Source organism: Cynocephalus volans, chromosome 15 (genome assembly GCF_027409185.1).
Source record: "Cynocephalus volans isolate mCynVol1 chromosome 15, mCynVol1.pri, whole genome shotgun sequence".
NCBI classification, from domain to species: domain Eukaryota; kingdom Metazoa; phylum Chordata; class Mammalia; order Dermoptera; family Cynocephalidae; genus Cynocephalus; species Cynocephalus volans.
The window spans coordinates 77,553,774-77,573,009 of NC_084474.1; the positions used below are offsets into that span (position 1 = coordinate 77,553,774).

At 40.7% G+C, this 19,236-nt stretch overlaps 1 protein-coding gene across 1 annotated transcript in view; it reads right to left on the bottom strand.

Moving 5' to 3' along the window:
- ANXA13 (annexin A13) overlaps nt 1-14,623 on the bottom strand; it is a 51,178-nt gene extending 36,555 nt beyond the window's left edge. The window contains exons 1-2 of the mRNA XM_063080013.1: nt 14,609-14,623; nt 13,348-13,470 (exon numbers count right to left, since the gene is read on the bottom strand). Of these exons, the coding sequence (XP_062936083.1) occupies nt 13,348-13,470; nt 14,609-14,623 (138 nt within the window). The remainder of the gene's footprint in view (nt 1-13,347; nt 13,471-14,608) is intronic.
- Between the last annotated feature and the right edge of the window lie 4,613 nt (nt 14,624-19,236).

Genomic DNA, 19,236 nt, shown 5'->3' on the forward strand with positions numbered 1-19,236 from the left:
ACTGTTTTCACAGGTAAATGTCACTTCTCTCTGCCTGACAGAATCTATTCAAGTTGATTGCAGATTTGTCTTATTCCCAAGTGGTCCAGCAATTTGAGGCAGAGGAGAAAGAGGGGGCATGCTGCAAGTGGATTCCTCACTGTAACTTCCCAAGACCTCAGAGGGCCAAAAAAGCTTGGGATTGACAGCGTGGAGCCTCATGTCCCTCCATATTTTTAAACATTTTGTTACCATTGATTCTACTGGCAACAGTGGGGAATGTATTTACTTAAGGGAATGTATCTACTTAAGCCTCACCTCCTTTCTTGAAACCATTTCTGACCCTCTTGGAAAGAAATGAGGACTTTCTGCCAGTGGTGTGCTGGAGCTAAGGTGACCAACTGTTTGCCCAGGACTGAAGGGTTTCCTGGGATGTGGGCCTTCCAGTGCTAAAACTGACACAGTAGCAGGTAAGCCAGGATAGCTGATCGCCCTAGCTGGAGGTGACTTTGCAAGCTTGTAAGAGCCAGTTATATGCATCTCTTCCCAACTCTGTGTTCAGTAAAGTCATGTTGGTAACTTGAGATCAGCCATGGTGGAAATTGGCAAACACCACAAATTAGGTTTTTGTTTTCCCCTGGAGATCCAGTTGTGAGCATACACAGTTTTCTAGCACACCACTGGCTTTCTCTTTTGTGCTTACACTCTGCTCTGGAGACTTCTATCAGATTCTCTTAAGGTACATTATTATACTTATTTATTAATCTATCTCCCTCTCTAGTCTGTAAGCCTCTTGGGGGCCAGGTCCATGTCTTATTAATTGTCATATTCCCAGCACCTAGCACAATGCCTGGCACATTGTAGGCACTTGGTAAATGTTCATGTATTAATGGAAGCTCAGTTGAATGGATGGAGTAACTCTTCTCTGTGGGTACAAAGTGTTTGTCTTTCCTTCCATGGGAGGAGGAATCTTCTTTGTATGTTACAGAATACACAGCACACCTTTCCCTTTGCATTCTGGCCTTGCTCCAGTTTCTGTCAATGTCAGGGGTCAGTGGCAGTAGTGGAGACAGAAAAGGGGAAGACAAAACTTATCCAGCTGGGCAACTTGAGCTGAGAGTGATGTCAGGCCTTTCCAGGGTGATAAAGCAGAGAGAGTGAAAAGAGGAACAGGGAATTTAACCAGGATATCTGGGAGGGCTCAATCAGACTTCACCTGAAAGAACAATAGGAATCACAAATGAAAGTGAAATCCTAAGAGTTTCAGATGTGGAACAGTTTGAGCTAAATAGAGTTTGGGGCTCTTAGAACTGATATCATCTGGAGGAAATAATGGACTGAGGAAGACGACCTGGCCAAAATATAGACTGCGGCTTTTCAACCCTGAATGCACATCAGAATTATTTGGAGTGCCTTAAAATATACAAATGACTGAGTCCCAACCTGGTCCTAGTAAATCAGAATCTCTGAACTATAGGTATATATCAGGTGTAGGTATTTTTAAAACTCTCCAGACAATTCTAATGTACAGCCATGGTTGAGAACATTGGTCTGACAAAAATTAGAAAGTTTCCTAGAAGCGGGAAGGGAGAGGAGAGGAAGGAATTGGTAAAGGGCCACGAATCGCAATGACAATGTATATTGTTGAATATAATTATTCTAACTTGAGCATCACATATTGCTCACGAGTATTGATATTCAACTCTGTACCCCACAGATATGTACATTCAACTATGTTACAATGAAAAAAGGAAAGTTTCCCCACTGACATTCTAAGGATAGAGAAAGACAACTTGAAAATGTACTGAAGGTTTAAACAGGTAAGAAATCCTAGACCTTATCCAAGATGTTAAAGATAAAGGGAAAATGTTTATCACAGAATCTTAAGAGTAGAAATTCAAGCTAGATTTTTCCAAATGGGTGACATGGCAAACTGAATGCATTAAAGCCCATTGAACCTGCAACTGGAAAATTTAAAAATTTTCCTTTTTAAATTCTCTCTCAATTCTTCTCATTAAGTCTTTGCCTGGTAATAGTGTGTCTTTCACACTCCTGTAACCAACAGATTGGCAAACTACAGACTGTGGGTCATATCTAGCTCATCACTTGTTTTTGCAAATAAAGTTTTATTAGAATACAACCAACCCATTCGTTTAAATTTGGTCAATGGCTGCTTTCACACTACTATGGCAGATTTAAGTAGTTGCAACAGAGTCTGTGTGGCCCACAGGCCTTAAATATTTACTTTGTCCACCCCTGCTCTATCCCATACAAACAGGCTTTTTTCAATCAGAGAACAGGTGACAAGATCTGGGCCTTCAGCTGGCAATATCAAATTTAGGTAGAATTTAATGCATCCTTTTTGCTTTTATTTAGTCATTTACATTTATGTCAACTGATATTAGTTTCCCATTTATGGTACTAATACAAGGGTACTTCAAAAAATTTCATGTAAAGATTTGTATTACCTTTCTTCTTCTTCTTTTTTTTGTATTATCTTTCAGTTCTATTTTTCCACAAACTTTTGGAAGTACTCTTGTGTAAAGTTTCCTTTTAAGATAAAATTGATTTACATAAAAAAGTGAGTAGATTTATATTAAAAAGTGAGTAAATTTAGAGAAAATAACTAACTGAACTATTAGTAGAACAGGTGACATATATTTGGCAACAATCATGAAGGCTGTAGTTAAGTCTGAAGTTTGAGAAACGTTGAATATATCCAATCCCCTTATTTTACAGATAAAGAAACTGAAGCCTGGTTGTTAAGTCACCTGCGCAAGGTCACCTACTTCCTTATGGAAAAACTCAGACTCCAATCTCTGTCAAGACATTGTTCTTTTACCTCTAACTGGTTAGTCATTTATACTTTGAAGCCAGTAAGTATGAATACAAAGTATTGTACTATTAAAGCTCATAAATTCAGAGCCAGTAAATATCCTGGTGACATTTCCACGGACATGGTTAGCAGAGATTGATAAACAATTTGAAACAGCATAGACAGGCCATTCACATCAAACATGAACCTTGGGCGATTAGGGACACACTGGTTTCATTAAGTTGGTTGTTTCTTGGCCATGGTTTCCTTGGGACAATAAATTTGATAAAAGAAGTCTTGCCTTTTTTAAAAAAAAATTTAAATCAAAATCCACTTAAATGCTTGTCATAGCAAAAAGTAAAACGACTAAATAGAAAAAAAATATTTTTCAGTGTTGGGTGTATTTAAACACTCTTTGAATCTTGTAAAAATATTTGGTGTTTCACCATGTAGTTGCTGCTCTATTCTCATGAGGATCCTCTACACTCATGCCAACTGTGAGCAAAGCTGATCCCTCTGTTTCCAGATCCTCTTCCTACTTGGTTCCCTATTAGAAGTTTATGAATCACGAGGGGTAGATCAGACAGTTGGGAAAATGCGTTAGGTAGCCTGAGCTCTGCCCACCTTAGGAGGGTGCTGGGAATGTAACAGAGCTGTTCATTGCTGCCGGTCCCTCCTTTCAGAGATGCAGATTTAATGGCATGTATGACATTAAATGTTTGGTCATCTCTCTAAATGGGTAGGAATATTTTCATCATCTGACGAATAAGGCTCAAAGTAGAATAACATCCATTTGGATCAGAGCTCAGCATAATTTACTTACATATGCTGACTGTGTGTTGTTCTGAAAAATGAGTGAAGCTTTTAGATTAAACAGTGACCTCTCTCCTACATTTGGGATGACTTATATGTTGGTGTTTTAGCACCTTTTAATGAAGATTGGTGTCGTTAGGCCATTTTCCGGAAAGACCAGCTTTCTTAGGCTATGTTGTCTGAGTTATGCCAGTTGATGTGATATTTACCTAATACGTCAGGAGCAAGAAGCCCTGACCTTAAGGCTCTTCAACATCTAGAGCCTTGAAGTGGTGGGCACCATTGTTCCTGAAGGTACTGATGATGTACTTGGAAGTGAAGACAATGTAACTGGTCCTGGCCTGCCATGCACTAAACTCTGGTATAGGGAGACCAAGGGGGACAGCCCTTTTGGGGGCTATACCCAAGCGGAGAAGAGGTGAGCAAATCCACTCCTGATTGTTCCCATCAGTCTCTTTCCAGGTGAGCACTGCTCATCTAGGTAGAAAAACCAGTAGCCCAGCAGCCTCATTATGGGATGTTTCTGCAGTGAAACCCTTCTCGTCTTGGCCATCAGAAGTTTCTAATGGGCTAATAACCTTTTGGGGAAAAACTGCTGCCTCTTTGCTGCTGCTGTCATCAACAGGAGGACAAAGATCAACCTTTAAGAGGAGTTGGCCTTTCCCCTGTGATAAGAGAGGGGACCAACACGGGGAAGTGCCTGGGCCATGGCATGCGCAGCTGCTGGTAGAGATCCAGAGAGATAAAGGCATTACGGGGACACCTTTTGCCCCATAGCCTTGCTTTCCCATCTAAGCGGTGGCTCTTAACCAACCAGGAGGGATTTTGTCTCCCAGGAGGCAATTGGCAATATCTGGAGACATTTCAGTTGTCACAAATAGGCAGTGCTACTGGAGTATCTAGTGATAGAGGCTATGGATTCTGCTAAACGTCGTACGATGTACAGAACAAGCCCCCACAACAAAGAATTTTCTGGGCTCAAATGTCAATAGTCTCACGGTCTAATGTTCCAAGCATCCACAACTCTGACCTATTGGTTATAACAATTCTGTCAACATGTTACTTTAAAAGGTGTTGAGAAGGCTGAACTTCTCGTGGTAAATGGCACATAGGTACTGACTAAAGCAACTTCCAGTCACCAAGAGTGAATTGCTGTGCTTACATAAAAGGGAAGATTACAAGTGGACCATGGTGTTTTTCTTCTTTAATTTTTTGCAAAGTAACCCAGATGGCAAATCTGAAAGATGAGTGCTGGGATAAGGTAACTAGGAGGAAGAGTTTGAGTTGAGGTCAGTCCAAAGCCTGTCATCACCTCCCACTTCTTTGTCTGCATCACGGTTGTTGTGGGCACCTGCAGGAAGACACGGCTGTGTGACATCGCTCAGCTGACTCATTCTTAGGGCTCTTTAGTGCTGTGTTGGGTTGGAGAACTTGGAATTTCTACTAGAGGTGGAATAACATTCATTATCTGGAAACAAGATTTTGTGTCCTGGGGAGAATGACTGTCGGCTTTGAGGTTGTCCACAGATTGGTTGGGGAGTTAGAGACCCCTGAAGAGTGTTATACTTCCTGATATCCAATTACTGCTATATTGCATCAACAAAAGTGAACTCGGAGGATGAGGTGGTTGTGGGGACGTGATGGCTATTTCTCAACTGAAAGGAACCATGCCTTCAAGAGTTATGAAAAATGAAGCATGTTTCTCATTAGAAAAGAATTATCCATTTCCTTCTTATATTGCCCAAGGCTGTCTTTTGCCAATTCAGTGAGAGTATAAACTTGGGATTCATTACTTGCGGGAAGAAAAAGAGGCTAGTGTGCTCTGGAATCCTCAAGAGTCAAGGAGAAGTGAGCAGATGGAATTGAAAAGAGAAAATATTGGGGGCTGAGCTGGGCCATCCTGGCATCAAATGTGCTGTGTAGTGGGATAAAACCAGCAGTATATGGGCAAGTTCTGATCTGCTGAAAAGGAAACATGGTAAAATAGCTAGATTTGCTTTGAGCAAATTTCTGTCTCAATCAGTATCAAAACAATGAATGTTATTCTTTCCCCTGGTAAGAAAGTTTAAATATGCATTGGATACAGACCTATTAATGCTTTTTTTTCACATTTTAATCTTCCTTTCTATTCCAAGTAAAGCCTTCCAAGCCTCCATTACCTGAGGATGAATTATTTTTCTGCCTTTCTATCTGATCATCAAACCTTCATTTTTTTCTATTTCAGTCCATCCAGTAGTATTAGTATTAGTAATGGTGGTGGTGGTAGTAGTAGTATTAGTAATATTAATAAAAATAATAGGAAAGCAGTAAAGATAAAGGAATACCCCCTATCCCCAAGGGCAGGGAAGGTCAACCTTGGCCACATTGATCATCCAAGGGGTCACCCAAGCCAACCAGAATTCTTCCCTGATATTTTACATAGATACTTAGAGAAAGAAGATATTTTCATTGAGTTCCTAAGCTGGAGCTGTGTGGGGTCATGGAACTCTCTGTGGTGCCTGAAATACCTGTGGCCGTACTTCCCTCCCACCAACCCCTCTTGCCTCACACCACTGAAAACAAAAAGCTCATTTTTAATAGGAGAGAGCAAGGCAAACAAATAGAAAGAAGTAGTGGGGGGGAGAGAGAGAGAGAGAGAGAGAGAGAGAGAGAGAGAGAGAGAGAGAGAGAGCGAACGTTGCTCAACCCCAGGGATGAATCATGACTGCTGGCTCTCTCCTCTTCCCCTTTTCTAGTCTGGGGTTGGGCTTTTGACCAGTCTGGCCAGTGCCATAGAAAGAGGTGCTTGGAGCTTTTCAGAAAGATTTTCCTCACTGATAGGGGAGTGGAAAATGCGGACAAGGGCACTTTCTTCTATATCCACATCCTTCTTGTGTGTGACTCTGTCAGGTGAGATTATTTACTTGAACACATGACTCTCTGGCATCCATGAGGGGAGATATTGCCAATACATCAAGGGTGGCAGAATGGGAAGCCAGACATAGCTTGGGCCCTTTATAATGTGACTAAACTGCTGAACCCACACTGTAATCATTTCTTCCTGACTTTCTGATAGGGTGGACAATTATACGTCTTTGTTATTTAAGCCACTGTTAATACGGTAGTCTGCTACTTGTAATTAAACACATATGAATTGTTCAACAAACAAACAAAAACAACTGTGAATTCATGCTTCCCAAATTACCTCAAGCCCAGACTTGTCTCTTGAGTTTCAGATCCAGGTAACTGCTGGGCATCAATACCCAGGTGTACCACGGATATCTCAAACTCAACAGATCCCCAAACCAAACTTGTTCTCTCACTTTGACTTCTGCCCTTGGTAGGTGCCACTATCCATCTGGGTACCCGAGTCAGAAACCTGGAAGTCACTCTGTAGTCTTTTTCCTTCACCTTCCATATTCAATCAGCCAGAAAGTCCAATCTGTCCTCTTCTCTCCAATTCCACAGCCTGTTTTAATTGGTGGGAGGGAGATGAAGTCCTTTGTTTCTCTCCAAGGACACTGCCTCCCAAGAGCTTTACTTATCCCTGGTCATATTTCTCTCTAAACCTTCCATTGTGGTATATTCAAAAGTAGATCTGATCTCAGCATTCCCTTGTCTGGCATTGATCAGGGCTTCCCCATTGCCTAAGGCAGTGGGTCTCAAAGTGTGGTCCTTGGACCAGCAGCATCACTGGGGAACTTGTCAGAAATGCAGATTCTCAGGTCCCACCTTCAAGTATGTACTGAATCAGTGCTCTGGAGGTAGGACCCAGCTCTGTATTTAAATATGCCCTCCAAGGGAATCTGATGCGTTAAAGTTTAAAAACCACTACTAAGCTAAGGTAATAAACCCAATTTCCTTGGTGTAGTGGATTGAATAGTGCCCCCCCCCCCACCAATTCATGTCTATTCATAGCCTTAGAATGTGCCTCACTTGGAAATAGAGTCTTTGCATTTGTAATTAGTCAAGGATCTCAAAATGAGATCATCCTGGATTTAGAGTGGGCCCTAAATTCAATGACTGCTGTCCTTATAACAAAAGAATAAACATAGAGACACACACGAAGAGAAGGCCGTGTGAAGATGGAGACAGAGATGGGTGTTATGCAGCCACAAGCCAAGGAGCACCTGGAGCCACCAGAAGCTGGAAGAGGCAAGAAAGGATTCTCCCCTAGAGCCTTTGGAGGAAGCGTGGCCCTGCTGACAACTTGATTTTGAACTCCTAAACTTAAGGACTTTGGGAGGATAAGTTTCTGTTGTTTTAAGTCACTCAGCTTGTGGTACTTTGTCCATCAGCCCTAGGAAACCAATACACTTGAGGCATCCAGTGGCCTTTGGGTCTCACCCCTGTGCACCTGGCTAGTCTCATCTGCTGTCACTGCCCCTTGCTTATCAATCTTTCTATCAAAAATATTTATGGAGTGCAGCTTATGTGTCAAGCCCAAGAGATACAATACTGCTATGGTTTGAATTACCCCCCAAACTCATGTTGGAACTTAACCCCCAATGTGGTGATGGAAGGTGGGGCCTTTAAGAGGTGATTGGATTGCGAGGACTGTGCCCTCATGAATGGATTGATCCATTCCTGGAGTAATGGGTGTGGTTCTGTTGGCTTTAAATAGAGAGCAAGTGGGAAGTTTAGCTCTACTTGCTCAGCCTGTTTCTCTCACCAGGTAACACCCAGTCACCATGGCACTCTGTAGAGACTTCCCACTAAGGAGAAGGTCCTCCCTCATCACATGTGTCCCCTGGACCATGGACTTTCCAGCCTCAAAACCATAAGAAATAAATTTCATTTTTTCATAAATTACCCATTTCAGGTATTCTGTTATAAGCAACAGAAATGGACTAATATAAGCAATGACTAAGTCACAGTGTCTGCCCTGCAGAAGCTCACAGCCTAGGGGGAGAGAATGGCAAGGGATGTACGATGTGCTAAATGCTTCAGCAGGGCCAGAGTGACACGTGCCAGTAGTGACATTTTCTTGTCACCATGTGAACACCCTGCTTCTCCATACCTTCTTTATGCCTGCTCCTGCTCTGCAAAGAATGCCCTTTTCCACTTTAAGAATCTGCTTCTACTCATTTCTCCTGTGCAGAATCACTCCCTCTAATGTCCTACTTCTGAACTTTGTTACAATGGACATGTTTCTATTATTGCATCCATCACATACTGTTATAATTACTTATTTGTCTGCCTCCCTCTCCAGACTGTGAGCTATTTTGAGGGCATGGACTGTGGTCTTTTGTCTTATTCCTTTTTTTTTTTTTTATCTACAGAGACTTAAACAGTACCTGGCTCATGGTAGTTTCTCTAAAAGAATATGCTGAACTGCACCAGGATTGTAAAATTGATTGCAAGGAGAGAGAGTGACTTTTTCCCTCTCTTCTGGCAGAAGGACTCTTTTATCAGCTGCCTTTTCATGGGACAGTCCTCGGGTAAGAGCTGGGAGAGAGTGCAGCAAGGAGAAAGAGGCAGTTCTTGGCCTGCATTTGGGGTGAGAGGCCTGGGAAGGAAAGTGTGGAGCTAAGCAGACTTTCAATGCCATCATCCGGACATCTCTGCAGACTGAGTGGTGAGAGTGGCCCACAGTCAAAGCTGGGGCATAGCTCTAGCCTGGGCCTGTGAGAGGCTTACACTTCAACCATGGTTCTCAAACTCAAGCGCACATCAGAATCACCTGGAGGGCTTGTTCAGCTGCAGATTGTTGGACCCCACCCCCAGAGTTTCTGATTCAAAAGGGGGGGTGGGGGGGCATGATTTGCATTCCCTACAAAATCCTAGGTTATACCAATGATGCTGGTCTGGGGACCACATTTGGAAACCACTGCAATAGGATACCAGACATTATACCCATGGCTCTGAACTTTGGATACAGTAGAATCATTTGAGGAGTTTTAAAAAATACAGATGTAGGGCCTCACTCATGAATTGGTCTGGGAGTATGCCTGGATATAGGGATTTGGACTCCACCTGAGTAACACTGGTTTGATTAAGGCTTTTTTAGATAATGTAATGAATTGAGGAATTCACAAAGCTTTTATTGAGTACTTGCTATGGTCCAGGCATCATGTTGGTGATGGGGATATAGAGACGAACACTGACATAGTCTGACTCTCAGAGAACCATCAGTCCAGTGCGGGGCAGATATACAAAGCAGAGGGTTCTGGAACCATGTAGGAGTGGAGTGCTAGAGTTATACACAGAGTATTATGGAAGCCCAAAACCACATGGGAGTGGAGTGATAGGGACACATAGAGAATTAGATGGACACATACAGGTCTTCCTAAGGAAGACCATCTAATCCAGCATGGAGTGGGAGAAGGAGGCTTGGAGAAAGAGGAGATGATGAGTTGATGATCTAGTTCAGTGGTTTTAGAAATCCCAACAGGTAAGCTTCTATTTGGTAAAATATGAGCCTTTATTGAACCCAAAAGCACAGTGTTAAGAACTTCTGCCTAAATCCCAATCCGAGCTTTACCTCTGACAAATGTGTAAGATGTACAACCTTGGACAAATTATCTACCCTCTCTTTGCCTTGCTTTCCCCATATTTTAAAGGGGAATAAGCACAGTATCTTCCTCACAGGATTGTCGTGAAGATTACATGAGAGCATCTGTGAAGTGCTTGGTATAGTGAATGGCTTAAACAGCATGGACCACAGTTCACACCCTCAAAAATCTCACAGCCTAGTAAATACTAGATAAATGTCAGTTGTTATCATTAGCATTTCAGAAGGCCCCATTGGAACCTCCTGTTTTGCCCATCATTGCTGGGAGTTTTGGTTCTTGTTGTTTTTGCTGCAGAGCAATGATGCAGTATGCACTGCTGGCATGTGCAGGATGCCTCCCACCCTGTGCTAAGGGAACCCAGGCTCCTATGGCTTTAAAATTCTAGTGTCAGTGTTGCAGTTTGCACATTCTTCCTTCTGTCTATGTGTTTGCCCTTGGCAAACTTCCTACCTATTTAAAATGGCTGCTTTTTATCTACTACAGCTAAGAAATCCAAAAGCCAAGACTGTGCAATTCTGTCTAAAATGTAGCTAGACTTTGCACGGGAGACTTGTCTTTAAATGAAGAAGGTATGCTTTACTGTGTCTCATGTCGTGACATCAGAGGCCTTTTCTGTTTCCTCCTGTACTCACGGTTGTGTTCTGAAGGACCAACTTCCGGGATAAATGATTTCCTGATATAGAAGTTATGGCGGCATGGTCTGCTTGGGGATCACAGTTTAATGCCCACTCTTGGTTAAAACCATATATCTAAATTCCCAGCCACATTGTTGCCTGCCTCCAGAGCCTCTCTTTTTCTCAGGAACCTAGACTTATTCCCCTACTGCTCAGGTGTCCCTGGCCCACCTTCATCTGAGCTTGCTTGGTGTTCACCTGCCACAAGTCCCAATCTGTTCTCCATTTTAGACAAAATTTATGTTGGCTAAATATTGGTACAAGCAAGTCATAAACTTGGCATGTTCACAAACACCATGGCAGACTGCTGACCAGATGTTGTAACATTTACAAATTGGTTTTTATTTATGGGCACTCACAATGACAGCTGCTTTCGTCAGCAGTGTTGCAGAGCTGTCCTTTTAAGGTTAATCGTATGCTCTGATTCAGTGTTTCTCCAACTCTACTGCACATTAGAATCACTCGGGGAGCATTTACAAATCCCAATGTCCAAGACAACCACCAGACCAATTAATTCAGACTCTCTGGTGGTGGGACCCAGGCATCAGTGCTTTTTAGAACTTTCCAAGCAATTCCAACGTGCAGCCAAGTTTGAAAACTTGTTTCCCAGTTCAGTGCTTCTCAGACTTTAACGTGTGTGAGAATCACACGAGAATCTTGTTAAAATGCAGACTGTGATTCAATAGGTCTGGGTGGGCCTGGGATTCTGCATTTCCAACAAGTGCCAGGCAATGTGGATGCTGCTCCTAGTCCAGGAACCGCACTTTGAGTAGCAAGGTTGTAGTCCTTTCTAGAGCCTGTTCATTAGTTAGCCTTGCAAATAATTTTTCAGAAATCATTAGTCCTTTTGAGTTTGTGATTGTTTCCAGATTTTCAATGGCTCCCCTAACTCTTCCCTCCCTATAGCTCTGCCCAGATCCTACAGCCACACTCCCATGTTAAAGTAATCTCAACACTGATCTTGATTCTCTATTCTCCACTAGATAGTGATTCTCTTGAAAACAATCTACACAATAGAATAAAATTGAAGAGTCATCTAGCTATACCCTAACAGATTTTTCTGTGGGTATTGCTTCTCAGTCTGTGCACACTCAATCTGCAAATCTTGTTGAACACAAAGATGCATCCTTCACACTAAGCAAACTCTTCCAACATTATGTGATTTAGCAAATGTCAACCCAGTATCTTGGTTTTTGCTGCTCCAAATAGCTTAGTCACAAACACTAAATCTTCAGTTCAAAAAAATCATTAATGCTGGCAAAAGAATTGGGGAAAGCACAAAGCAAAAGTAATTTTTAGTTTCAGGATCAGCTAGGACTCTACTTCACAGTACCTTGAAAAACATAATTTCCTGGCCAATATTCTACTGGCTTTACAACAACATTTGTCAAATAGTTATCTGTGGACCCTGGTCTGTGGACATATTTTGGGGGATTCAAAACTTTTTAGGAGGCATTTAAAATAGTGTATTTAATGCTAATAATAATTTAAAAATTAAAAATTAATATAAAGCATACTGGATTATCACGATGAACAGGTGTTGCCACATGGCTTCAATACCTGCAACTGTGTTTGTATTGATGATTGTTTATAAGCCAAATAGCCATACTTTAATTGTTGCAAGCTAATGATAAAAGAATACAGAACAGTGGGAGGTTTACTAGAAAAATCATGTGTTTGAGCCAAGGGAAGGCCAAATGGCGTTACAAGGAGTCTTCAAACAAAAGTTTCTCAGGTTGAATAGAGAAATGTGATAGAAGAACTAAAAAGTCATACACCACATCATATTTTAGACATGCTGAGATGCAAAAAACCCCCCAGTATTATAGCAATCAGGACCAATTTACATTGAACATAGCCATTTAATCTCAGCAGAATACCATTGTCTATTACACTAAATTAATTACATACATTTAAGCATCATCGACCTGTATTTTATTAGCTCTTAATTTATGAATTTGTTTTCATTTTGTAGTTGCTTCAAACTGCATTCTAGTTTTAAGTTTGTATATACTCAAGTAACTTTCTAATGCAAATAATGTAAGCCATTACTGAAACAATTTTTTGACTTTTAAAAAAGGTTTGCATTTCCTTTTTTAGAATGTATTCATGCCTTGTACACATGTTAAATTCCTTCAGTGTTTTCTACTTACCTTTAACTTTTTTTTTTTTTTTGGTGGCTGGGCGGTACGGGGATCTGAACCCCGTGACACTGGTGTTATAAGGCTGTGCTTTAACTACCTGAGCTAACCAGCTAGCTCCCTCAGTACCTTCTACAATGCCACAGTGGCCATAGTGTAGCCTCATGAACTTGATTCTAAGGGGCTATGAATGGGACACTACTGGGAACATAAACTGAGCTCCTGGAAGATTACGTTTTTATATTAGCTGCAGATATTGTAACAAACATTTTCCAGGGGAAACTTTCCCTGCTTGGAGGCCATGCCCTGTGATGAAATGTTCAGACTGGAGGATGGTAGAGGGTCTGGTATGACAGGTCATGGGTGACTAATTTGGGGCCAATGAAGAGCTTGTTCATACCCTTGATTTGGAGGGAAAATAAAGTGCTTACGATCTGTGGGGCCTCTGGCTCTCCATTTCCTGAGGAGTGGCTGAGAGGCTGCATGGCTGGCGAGGGCTGGGTGTCCCCTTTGGGCAACTGCTGACTGCCTTCTGAGAGGGAGTAAGACTGGCTCTGAGGATTCAAAAAAGAAATACATAAAAATGCCGGCCCACTCCCAAAGTCCAGCTGCCTCATGGGGTCGACTTTCAAAGGACCAAACTGTCCTCCTGAGCTGCTAATGCAGGGGCCAGTTACTACTCCTCAGGTCCCCTGCATCTGTCCAAAGTATTTAAAAAGCAGGTTTCAGTTTCTGTGAAATATGCACTGAATGGATGGCTCATAATCTCAGCTAGTATGAAAATGCTATCTACAGACTATTTAAAAAATAAAGCCTGTCTGAGGAAAATATTTGTAGGCTTGTAAATATCTGAGTGAAGGTTTAATATTTAGGAAAGGAAAACCTTACAAAGTTACAGTTTACAGAAAATTTTGGAGTTTGTTCTCTTCAGTCCTAGTGTACATGCAATAACACAATATACCATTCTTGCTGTGAGAAGCTACACTAGGTGCACAAAACGTTACTAAAATTCTTATTACAATAGCTTTAGATATACATTTTTCAATGTAAAAAATCAAGATTCAACTCTGATCTGTCTTGTGCATGGTTGGTTCTAAATGGTAATGTTTCAGGCAGGTTTTTTTTTTTGTCATTAACAATTTATAGACATGCTATTCGCTAGCCTACACATTTCAAAAAAAAAAAAAAAAGTAAAATATTAAGTCCATTCCATAGATGTTTACAAACATCTGGATGTTTGATGCTATCCTGAAATAATAGTGGAATATATTCACTTTTCAATTCAAGTTATATGGCCTTACAGAAGTATTTTTACATTGCTCTACTGATATTTACCGCATGACTTTCCCACAAAACTCTGAATAGGCACAGGCTATGAAGTTTTGTACAACGTTGCTGCAAACTGACAGCTTTAGTCCTACATTCCGCAAACACATATTAATTATTTGCCCCCTACAACGCACTGTTTACTGCCTTATATTAAACACTTTAGCCCCTCCTAAGACACTTTTGACCAATGGGGAAAAATATATTCCAAATGAATTTTAAAAGCATGATATGCTGTTGTAAAACCAACAATAAAGGGTAATAATAGTGATAAAGCATAAAAGTTTCAAGCACAATTTCGTAGCTTAAATTATTCCACATACTAGCAAAAATTAAAACTGATTCCCAAAGGCAATGAGTACTTACATGACGATTGCCCATTTTTGTTTTTCTGAGATGGTGGTTCTGTATTTCATTCAGAGATCAATCCTCCGACAGGCAAAGTTTATAATAGTTTTCCCAGGGCATAATATCTCTTGAGCTTAATAAGTAACTTTTGGTATTGAATTCAAATACTTTGTTGGGGATGGGTAGGGAGTGGCAATTGCCACAAAGAGCATCAACAGTACTACTCCAGCTGCTTTGTAGGCCTTCTTTTAAATACAAAATACTTGGACTTCTGCTTTCAGACCCCGCCAGCGCCCGAGATAGCGAAGTTTGGCTTGGCTGGGCACCCCCTGCTATTCTGGAACCAAGGGATATTGGGTGGGAGCATGATGAGGGTGGGCAAAAGAGGGGGATGGGGCTGAATGGTGAGCTGGTAAGAAGCAGGCCTTGGGACTTCATGGTAGGGCTTTCAATGCAGGTAGAGGATATTCCTGAGGCAGGGAGGAGGTGGAAGTGGGGCCTCCTGTCCTCTCCTGCCTTCTGGACCCCACAGTTTCCCAAGGCAGGTGTCCACACTTCCTTAACCCTCTCTTCTCAGGTCCTCCAGCCTTGCTCCTACCCCACTGCAGAATCTCTAGTGTTGCCTCTACTCAGGCCCCTTCCAGGTCAGAACCAAATCATGTTAGCCTTGCTGTGTCTAAGCTCTGCTACTGCTGACCACTCCCTTCCTGGAGATCCCCCCGCTGGGTATACGTATGTGGACTGAATGTTGCTGGCAGTTGTGACTGGCTCACCACCTCCTTCACCTCACCCTGCCTGTGATGCTTATCTTGTCTGCTGGGCTTGATGACCTTCTGTGTTCTGGTGACTCTTCAGTCTGCCTTCCCAGATCTTTCAAGGTTTTGCCTGGTGTCTTCAAGACATCTTGAAAATCAGACTTCTCGTTCAAAACTCATCTTCTCTTCTTCCTGTGTTCTGTATTCTGGCTAACTTTGTGTCTTCACACCTCAGCTAGAATTCTGCCTGGGATTTTCTTGTTTTCTGATCGAGGGCAGGCCTCTTGATTTTCAAAAATTCAAGTTTATGGAGGTATTACGTGAGACTATGTCTATTTTGTTCATGAAAGGGCAGGTGTCATGGAGCTGGCCACCTAAAATTCACCCTTTTTAGGTTTACCATCTAAGAATGGTGACAAGAATCAGTCTCGTAACCACGACTACAATCAAGATACAGAACATTACCACCCCCCCACCCCCCACCCCCCACCAAAATTCTCTCAAATCCCTTTGCAATCAGTCCCCTCCTCTCGGCACCACCCCAGGCAACCAACGATTCCCCGCCTATGGTTTCGCCTTTTCCAGGTGTTCATAGACATGGCATTCTTCAGTATGTAGGCTTTTACCATAATACACTCGAGATCCATCCATGTTGTGTGTATCAGTAGTTGCTCTTTTTTACTGTTGAGTAGTATTTCATTGTATGGATGCATCACAGTTTGTGGGGAGTTGTTTTTGATTCCTTTATCCATTACATCTCAAGTCACTCTGATCTCTGTGATACTTTGCCCTCTCCTCAGCCCCAGTGCAGTCTGTCCTCAGTGCTCCGTGAATAACCTTCTGTGCTGTATGTCTCACTTCTCTCTCCAATCCATTCTCCAAAAAACCAAACTAAAATAATAAAATACTTTTTTCTTTTCTTTTCCTCATTTGCCAGTAAAATAAAATACTTATTAATAAATAAAGTTTATGCTTTTCAAGTTGAATAACTTATTCACAACTAAAAGGCTAAATCTGCCTCACTTATGGATTGTTGAAAGAATTATTCTTTTATATTTTGGGTGTTCATTTAAAATTTTATACCTTTTAATAATAAAATTATTAACCAGATAGACTGAAAAATCTTACTATTTTACTAACATCACTATTATTATAACCAAGAATTTTTCAAAGGCTGTGTTGAGTTATACTAGACCATTGTTTTTATAATTTAATTAATTTTTAAATTTAAGAAGTAACACGTGTAGATGGTAACTTTTTTCCAAATAATACAAAAAGGAACCATGAAAAGTAAGCTTACTGACTTCACAGTCCCTTCCCTCAGAGGTTTCTTGTGTGTCCTTCCAGAAATCGTCTATGCATATACAGCATGTCTGTGTGTCACTCTATTTACCTGTCTCTCTATCTACCTATGGCTGGCCTATTTTTTTATCCAGACAAATGGATCTGTATAAACATTCTTTTCCACATCTTCTATATGTCATATATTAAAGAGGTTCTTAACATTGCTGTATTTTTTCCAGTGGCTGCATGGTAATCCATTATCTGTATGAAATAAAACATTTCATCAGTCCGCCACTGAAGGTCATTTAGGTTGTTTTTGGTCGTTTGTGTGAATATCTTCATATATGCATCTTGCTTGTGTGTGCGTGTTTATCTGTGGAATAAAATCTTAGAATGGAATTGCTGACCAAAGAGAATGTTCGTTTCAGATTCTGATAGATGTTGCCAAGTTGTCCTCCACACAGACATAACAATGCTGGATCACTCTCAAAGCCCAGCTGACACACGAGGCTTACTTTCAAAAGGCAAAATTTACACCCCCTTTATGATAATATATGTTCATTCCCTCACATATTGACTAACAGTAAATATTATCAAACTTTTTCATTTCTGTCATTTGAGTGATAAAAAATGGTATCTCATTTTTAAGTTTACATTTCTTTCATTTACTATCCTTAAAATTGTACATCCCATTTCTTAAAAGCCATTTGTATGAATATTTCTGTGGTTTGTTTGTCTATATCCTTTATTTTTCTTTGGAGTTATTAGTCTTTTCTTTATTTATTTGTAAAACTCTTTACTTATAATAAAATCTAGGCCTTCATCAAGTGTAACAATTATTTCCCCCCAGTTACTTATTTTTTTGTCTCTGCTTATGTCTTGAGTGTGTACGTGTGTGTGAAGAAGTATTAGTTTTTATGTACTCAAACATAATTTTTTCTTCTTTGACCTGCTTGGAAAAACCTTTTTGTGCTTGAAGATGCTTAAATCTTTTTGTACATTTTCTGCAAATTGTTTTAATGGCTTCATTTCTTTTTTTTTTTCCTTCCAAATTTTATTTTATTTTGTCAGTATACAATGTGGTTGATTACTGTGGCCCATTACTGAAACCTCCCTCCTTCCTCCCTATCCCTCCTCCCTCCCAACAACCTCATATATGTTCGCTGGTGTTATCAACTTCAAGGAATTGTGATTGTTGTGTCTTCTTCCCTCCCCGCCCCCTGAGGTTGTTTGTGTATTTATTTATTTATTTTTAGCTATCACAAATAAGTGAGAACATGTGATATTTCTCTTTCTGTGCCTGACTCGTTTCACTTAATGTAATTCTCTCTAGGTTCATCCATGTTGGTGCAAATGGCAGTATTTCATTTTTTTTTTACAGCTGAGTAGTATTACATTGTGTAGATATACCACATTTTCTATATCCACTCATCTGACGATGTACATTTGGGCTGGTTCCAACTCTTAGCTATTGTAAAGAGTGCTGCGATGAACATTGGGGAACAGGTATACCTTCAACTTGATGATTTCTATCCCTCTGGGTATATTCCCAACAGTGGGATAGCTGGGTCATATGGTAGATCTATCTGCAATTGTTTGAGGAACCTCCATACCATTTTCCATAGAGGCTGCACCATTTTGCAGTCCCACCAACAATGTATGAGAGTTCCTTTATCTCCACAACCTCACCAGCATTTATTGTTCAGTCTTTGGATTTTAGCCATCCTAACAGGGGTGAGATGGTATGTCAGTGTGGTTTTGATTTGCATTTCCCAGATGCTGAGTGATGTTGAGCATTTTTTCATATGTCTGTTGGCCATTCATATATCTTCCTTTGAGAAATGCCTATTTAGCTCTTTTGCCCATTTTTTAATTGGGTTGCTTGTTTTTTTCTTGTAAAGTTGTTTGAGTTCCTTGTATATTCTGGATATTAATCCTTTGTCAGATGTATGTTTTGCAAATATTTTCTCCCACTCTGTTGGTGGTCTTTTAACTCTGTTAATTATTTCTTTTGCTGTACAGAAGCTTTTTAGTTTGATATAATCCTATTTGTTTATTTTTCCTTTGGTTGCCCATGCTTTTGGGGTCATATTCATGAAGTCTGTGTCCAGTCCTACTTCCTGAAGTGTTTCTCCTATGTTTTCTTTAAGAAGTTTTATTGTTTCAGGGTGTACATTTAATTTTTTAACCCATTTTGAGTTGATTTTAGTATATGGTGAGAGGTATGGGTCCAGTTTCATTCTCCTGCATATGGATATCCAGTTCTCCCAGTATCATTTGCTGAAGAGGCAGTTTCTTCCCCAGTGTATAGGCTTGATGCCTTTGTCAAAGATCAGATGGCTGTAGGTGTGTGGGTTGATTTCTGGATTCTCTGTTCTATTCCATTTGATCAGTGTGTCTGTTTTTATGTCAGTACCATACTGTTTTGGTTATCAAAGCTTTGTAGTATAGTTTAAAGTCAGGTAGTGTTATGCCTCCAGCTTTATTTTTTTTGCTCAGCATTGCTTTGGCTATGCGTGGTCTTTTGTTATTCCATATAAATGTCTGGATAGTTTTTTCCATTTCTGGGGAAAATGTCACTGGAATTTTGATGGGGGTTGCATTGAA